Here is a 6,379-nt window from a genome sequence, read left to right on the forward strand (position 1 = left end):
TGAGGATGGGTCTCTACTGCCCCCTCGTGGTCATGTCCATATTGCATGCTTCCTCCTTGCTCTTGTCAGAGCCGAAATTCCAGCGCTGGGCACCCAGAGCTTCCTGGACAGCTTTGTTCCCCTCGAGCTGCGGCTTCAGTTTCCCTGTTGTTTGGAATAGTCCTCCAAAAGCAGCATGTTGAATTCTAGTCTGAACTCGGACCATTTCACAGTGAGCTCAGAAGTGAAAATTACCTTCAACTCTCACCCAAAGATAATGACTTGGTTTATTCTTCCAGCCCATGTTGGATTTATTTTACTTTTAGAAATGGATGTGGTACACTTCCTTGTAATTTGCTTTTTCACTCGACTGTACTTTGTGAATATTTTCCCATGTCAATAAATATAGATTTGCATCATTTTTTAATGGCTTCATGGTATTCCATTATATTGATATACTACAACTAGAGATGATATTTATATAATCAGAGCCAGGATGTCCTTGGAAAGGTACCATGGGAGTATGTATGTACTTGGAAAAGTGTGTTTAGTGGGAGACAGTGTTTGGAAGGAACTATAACATAGTAAGGGCCATGGGCTTTGAACTTGCTCCTAGATTTCAGTTCTGAAGCCATCATTTACTGGCAGAGGGACTTGGGCAAATTATTTAACCATTCTGTGAATTTTCTTATCGATAAAACGGAAATACTAATACTGTACCTCCTCAGGATTGTTGCAACGATTAACAGCAGTGATGTGCAGAAAGTGCTTAGCACAATGCTGAGCATGCAGTAATACGTTGTCATCAAAAAGGGATCTTAGCAGTAACCAACTCCAGCAGTTCTCTAAACAGGCTCATCAGCAGAGGCACCAGGAGGCTTTAAAACAAAATACAGAGATTTCTAACTTGGTCAAGTGAAAAGGGTGGAGATAGGGGAAAATATTCCTTTTGCCCTAGGATCTAAGCTCATTCATTAAAAAAAAATTTATTGATATAGCACAATTGTTCAAATAAGTGTTGAGCTAACGTTTAGTGACTTCCTCCTATGTTCCAAGAACTGTGTTAAGTCTTAACACATATCTCACGTAATCCTTATACAACTCTACAATGTGGATACTAGCATTATCCCCATTTTACAGATAAGAAAAGGGAAACAGAGGGTCAGCAAGGTGAAATCACTTCCTAAGATGACACAGCTAGGAAGTGGCAGAACAAGTAAATGGATCCAGGTCATCTGACTGCAAACTCGGCATTCATTCATTCAACAAACACTTATTATATGCCTACTGTGTGCCAGGGACAAGACAAATGGAGCTTGCATTCTTGCAGAGAGAGACAGAAAAACAACAATGTAAGAAATAAATTATATAGTGTGTTAGAAGGTGTAGGTGCTACTGAAAAATAGAACAGAGTAAGAGGGTGAGTGGGAGTGGACTTTTTGGTAACTTTAAATAGGGCAATCAGGGTAAGCCTCGTTGAGTAGGTGATATTTGAACCAAGACTTGTTGGAGATGAGTTACTTGTGTGGATATGGGCAAGGAGCCTTCCAGGAAGAAGGAATATGTAGTGCAGGAGCCCTCAAGTGGGAGCATGCTCTGGAAAAGCAGCAAAGAGCAGCGTCTGGCTGAAAAGAAATGAGTCAATAGGAAAATAGGAGATGAGATTATAGCGGTAGAAGTGGGGAGCCGATCATGTAGGGGCCTTGTGGGCAGTTTAAGTTTTAGCCTTTTTACTCAAGGGAAATAGGAAGCCTTTAAAGAATTTTGAGCAGATGAGGAAATGATTTCACTCAGGTTTTAAAGGATCCCTCTGCTTTGGTAGGGGGAAGAACAAACTGTAGGGGACACAAGAGACCATTCTGTTTCTAGACATGTGCAATTATTTCTCAGCTCCACGTCATACTCTTTAGCTTGTGACTTGGCCGGTTGGCAGGGGTAAACGTGCACTCAGTTCACAAACTCTAGCTCCTTCACAAAAGCAGCTCCGGTCCAGCAGAGGGAAGCAGCTCTGAAAAAGCTCCTCCAACATGAGGCAGAGCCTCCCTTAACTACCTAATTTAAAGGCGGCTTCCCGTTGGCTGGAGTGGCAGCGACATCATCCAATGGCTGTCTATATCAGGTCTGCTTCACCTGACAGGCGTTCGCGCCAGCCAATAGGCACGGGCGCTACCCGTGGCTTCTGATTGGTCCTTTCGTTGACGATAAAAGGTGCGCGCCGGGGCGGGCCCCTCCTTTAGCCAGGCGTCCTCGTGAGAGGTTCGTGAGGCTGCGGGAGACGCTCCTGGCCCCGGCGGAGGGAGGGATGGGAGTCCTGGAGGGGTCTTTGGGGGAGGAGGGTGGGTTTGGGGGCCGCGGAGTCCAGGCCTATCCTGCCTGGCGCCTCGGCGGCGGCTCGCGCTCCCCGAGTGGCGGCGGCAGCGGCCGCCCCAGGCCGGGCGGCAGGCGCTCACGCGGGGCACGCTCCCCGTAGGCCTCGGGCTTGGAGCCCTGCGGCGCGTGGGGCCGGTGTCGGGGTGTCTGAGCTCCCTCTCTCTCTTCAGTGACATCGTCTTTAAACCCTGCGTGGCAATCCCTGACGCACCGCCGTGATGCCCAGGGAAGACAGGGCGACCTGGAAGTCCAACTACTTCCTTAAGATCATCGTAAGTGCGGGATGGGTCGCGGCCGCCCATCATACCGCCTCGGCCCCGGGCACTTACAGGGACAGTCAGCTGCCATGTGCTGAGCGCTTACTCGGGGCCAGCTACTGAGTTAGACTATTGCCAGATCTCATTTAATCTTCACAATTTCCCGAGATCTGCGGCCCCCCTCCCACCCTTGTTGCAGATAAACAGGCGCTGGCGGGTTAAGTGGCTCCTGAGATGACAGCATTTATACCTAGGTCTGTCTGGCCTCTAGATATGCTCATCATACTTCTACTCATCTGCCTCCATCTTTGGGAAGGTCTGAGGCAATCAGTGACTCATTATAAAGAGGCAAAGTGTTGCATATTTAGGTCCTGTCAATCAAGAAACTAAATGTCCAATGAATGTTATCTTCTTGATAGACTTAAGGTGGGTTTTCCCTGCCCAGAAATTCTGACCGTGCTGCTCTTCAGGCATTTGGCTGCATTGTGGAATGTAGTTTATTGTAGCCTCCCTTGTTTATCGTGAATGTTTTCAGACACACAAAACACTTAAGAGAATTGTACAATAATCATATATCCACAATCTAGATTGTACAAGTAATGTTTTGTATTTGTTTTATGTCTTGTTTTGAATGCTGTAAATCTACCCTTATTTGGAACAGTTTTTCTGTTAACTCAGCCATTTTAGTGAATCAGAAACACGCCTCATAGTGGGGGAAAATTAAAAATGAAAGCTAAAATTAAAGATTTTTTTGATTGAATGTACAAACCTAATTTTCACCGTTCATACTCAGCAAGCAAATCTTTGACAACTCTGGCAGTGTGACAGCTCTGGTGGCTCCTAGTGGGAATAATTGTCCCAATCTCTGAGTCACTTCAAAAGCATAGAAGAGACGGAGTGAGATGGAAAGCAGCCATTGTGGGATTTGGTTTCTCCTGAAATTTTTCCTCTTTTCTCCTGTTAAACTTGGCTTGTTTCTGACTTGTTTTTGTAGCAACTTTTGGATGATTATCCAAAATGCTTCATTGTGGGAGCAGACAATGTGGGCTCCAAGCAGATGCAGCAGATCCGCATGTCCCTCCGCGGGAAGGCTGTGGTGCTGATGGGCAAGAACACCATGATGCGCAAGGCTATCCGGGGACACCTGGAAAACAACCCAGCTCTGGAGAAGTCAGTTAATTAATTCTCTGGGTATCTTTGTCCTTCTTCTGCCCTTTTCCTTTTTCCTGGAGAAGAATGGTGCTGAAAGGTGACCATCTCCTGTAAACTTCTCTTTGCAGACTGTTGCCTCACATCCGGGGCAATGTGGGCTTTGTGTTCACCAAGGAGGACCTCACTGAGATCAGGGACATGCTGCTGGCCAATAAGGTAAGGGGAGAATCAGGTTGGCTAAAGAGACCTTATCACTACTTTTGGCTCCTTAAAAGTAAAATGGACTATTCTCAAGTTGTATCTGTGGAGGAAAGACTTCTCATGTTTCTTATTTTTGTTCAGGTGCCAGCTGCTGCCCGTGCTGGTGCCATTGCCCCTTGTGAAGTCACTGTGCCAGCCCAGAACACTGGTCTGGGGCCCGAGAAGACCTCCTTCTTCCAGGCTTTAGGCATCACCACTAAAATCTCCAGAGGCACCATTGAAATCCTGGTGAGTGGACCTGGCTTGCCAGTGCTGGCCAGGCAAGTGGTCAGGGCTTGGTTGCCTTGCACCTGCTAGATGTCCAGGTGTTAACTGCCAACTTTTACCTTGTTCTTCAGAGTGATGTGCAGCTGATTAAGACTGGAGACAAAGTGGGAGCCAGCGAAGCCACACTGCTGAACATGCTGAACATCTCGCCCTTCTCCTTTGGGCTGATCATTCAGCAGGTGTTTGACAACGGCAGCATCTACAACCCAGAAGTGCTTGACATCACAGAGGAAGCTCTGCATTCTCGCTTCCTGGAGGTACAGGCTGCCATTCCAGCCCCTTTGTACATTAATGGTTGAGAGCACGACTAGCATCTGACTGAATCCTGGCCACGCAGCTGAAACTAGCTGTGTAACCAAGGATAGTTGAATCTGTCTACCTCAGTTTCCTCATGTGTAAAAGGGCAATAACAATATAAGACTGTTGAAGGATATAATGAATTAATGGGTGTAAAGACTTAGAACAGTGCTGGGCGCATAATGAGGGCTATTATTTGAGGAATAATAAATCTGCAATAAAATGAGATTTTGAGTAGTGTCATGAGTCAAAGGAGAAATGAGAAAAATGTGGACAGTTTAATATATGAATGTTGCCAAGAACCCTTTCTTGGGAGGATTGACTCTTCTGAGACTGTCTTGCTTAATTTTGTCATTAAAATATCCTTTAATGAATAAGATGATAGAAGATAAAATTCCTTTTTTTTCTTGGACAAATGAAAAGTTGCAATTATATATACTCTTAACTCCGTCTTTCTTGAAAATCTCCGTGGTGGATGAAATTCACATCTGGAATTTAATGTTTTTCTCTCATGGAACTCAACAGTTTTGTTAATAGTTTATATTTTTCACAAAACGGTGGCTTTTGAAGTAAACATCATCATTATGGTATAGGGAATACCCAGGTTGGGAATGAGGGCAAAAAGCATTTATAAATTACTGGGTCTGAATTGCCTTGCCAGAAGCTTTTGGTGTGGGATGAAGTGTCCTGTGTGAGGCTGAGATGCCGACCTAGCAAGTCTTGTCTGCCATTGAGCTTTGCCTGGACCTCACTGTCTTCTCTCTAAGACATCTCACCTAAAATGTAATTTTTCCCTCTTTATAGGGTGTCCGCAATGTTGCCAGCGTGTGTCTGCAGATTGGTTACCCAACTGTTGCCTCAGTACCCCATTCTATCATCAATGGGTACAAGCGGGTCCTGGCTTTGTCTGTGGAGACTGATTACACCTTCCCACTTGCTGAAAAGGTAAAAAGAACCCACCAGGACCACAGTGGGCCTGACAGTTAGCAGGGGGATAAATGGCAGCCTGCTGAGTTAGTGCTTTTGTAATGATATTTTACATAGCAGGTAAAATTTTTGAGTGTATTTATGAGAGGTTGAGGGGCAGGGGAGGTATGTCCTTGACTTTAGAAATGACAAGAGACCCAAAGAAGGGCTGTTAGTTAATGGGTAGGACCTGGGCCTGAGCTCACTGGGCCCTACCCAAGCTGTCCTGCCTGGTCACTTCCAGGGAAGGCTTCACTGGCTTGGACGTTGTTGGCCATTAAACTAGAGCTCCACAAAGGCCAAAGGGTTGTGAGTAGTAGGGGTTGTGGATGACCATTTTGACCACAAACTTTTCCCCTTGCTTCAGGTCAAGGCCTTCTTGGCTGATCCATCTGCATTTGTGGCTGCTGCCCCTGTGGCTGCTGCCACCACTGCTGCTCCTGCTGCTGCCGCAGCCCCAGCCAAGGTTGAAGCAAAGGAAGAGTCGGAGGAGTCGGACGAGGATATGGGATTTGGTCTCTTTGACTAATCACCAAAAAGCAACCAGCTTTATTTGTGAAACAAAAAAATAAAGGCTTACTTCTCTTCAAAGTCTCTGGACTCTTCATGTTTTGCATTTTGAGGTTTACAGTGCTGTATGCTAGAAACTAAAGCCATGGTAAAACCAGAGCGCTTTATTGAGTTGATGTTAGGATGTCCTCTTTGTTAAGTGAAGTACTGCTCTCCTAGCATCTTAGACTTTTTCTAGACCCAGTTTTAACTGTATTTTTATCACACAAGAATTCTTGTTTCCATAGCCATTCAGCCACTAGCCACGAGTAGGTTTAGTA

General features: G+C 45.7%; 1 protein-coding gene across 1 annotated transcript; it reads left to right on the forward strand.

Moving 5' to 3' along the window:
* The first annotated feature begins 2,513 nt into the window (after positions 1-2,513).
* Positions 2,514-6,140, forward strand: RPLP0 (ribosomal protein lateral stalk subunit P0). The gene is made up of 7 exons (XM_004429919.2): positions 2,514-2,621; positions 3,601-3,776; positions 3,887-3,974; positions 4,101-4,247; positions 4,358-4,543; positions 5,388-5,528; positions 5,917-6,140. The coding sequence occupies exons 1-7, from the start codon at positions 2,568-2,570 to the stop codon at positions 6,076-6,078; spliced, it is 954 nt and encodes a 317-aa protein (XP_004429976.1). The 5' UTR covers positions 2,514-2,567; the 3' UTR covers positions 6,079-6,140.
* The last annotated feature ends 239 nt before the right edge of the window (positions 6,141-6,379 follow it).

The sequence above is a fragment of the Ceratotherium simum genome, chromosome 35 (genome assembly GCF_057802395.1).
Source record: "Ceratotherium simum simum isolate JZ-2026a chromosome 35, ASM5780239v1, whole genome shotgun sequence".
Taxonomy (NCBI): Eukaryota; Metazoa; Chordata; class Mammalia; order Perissodactyla; family Rhinocerotidae; genus Ceratotherium; species Ceratotherium simum.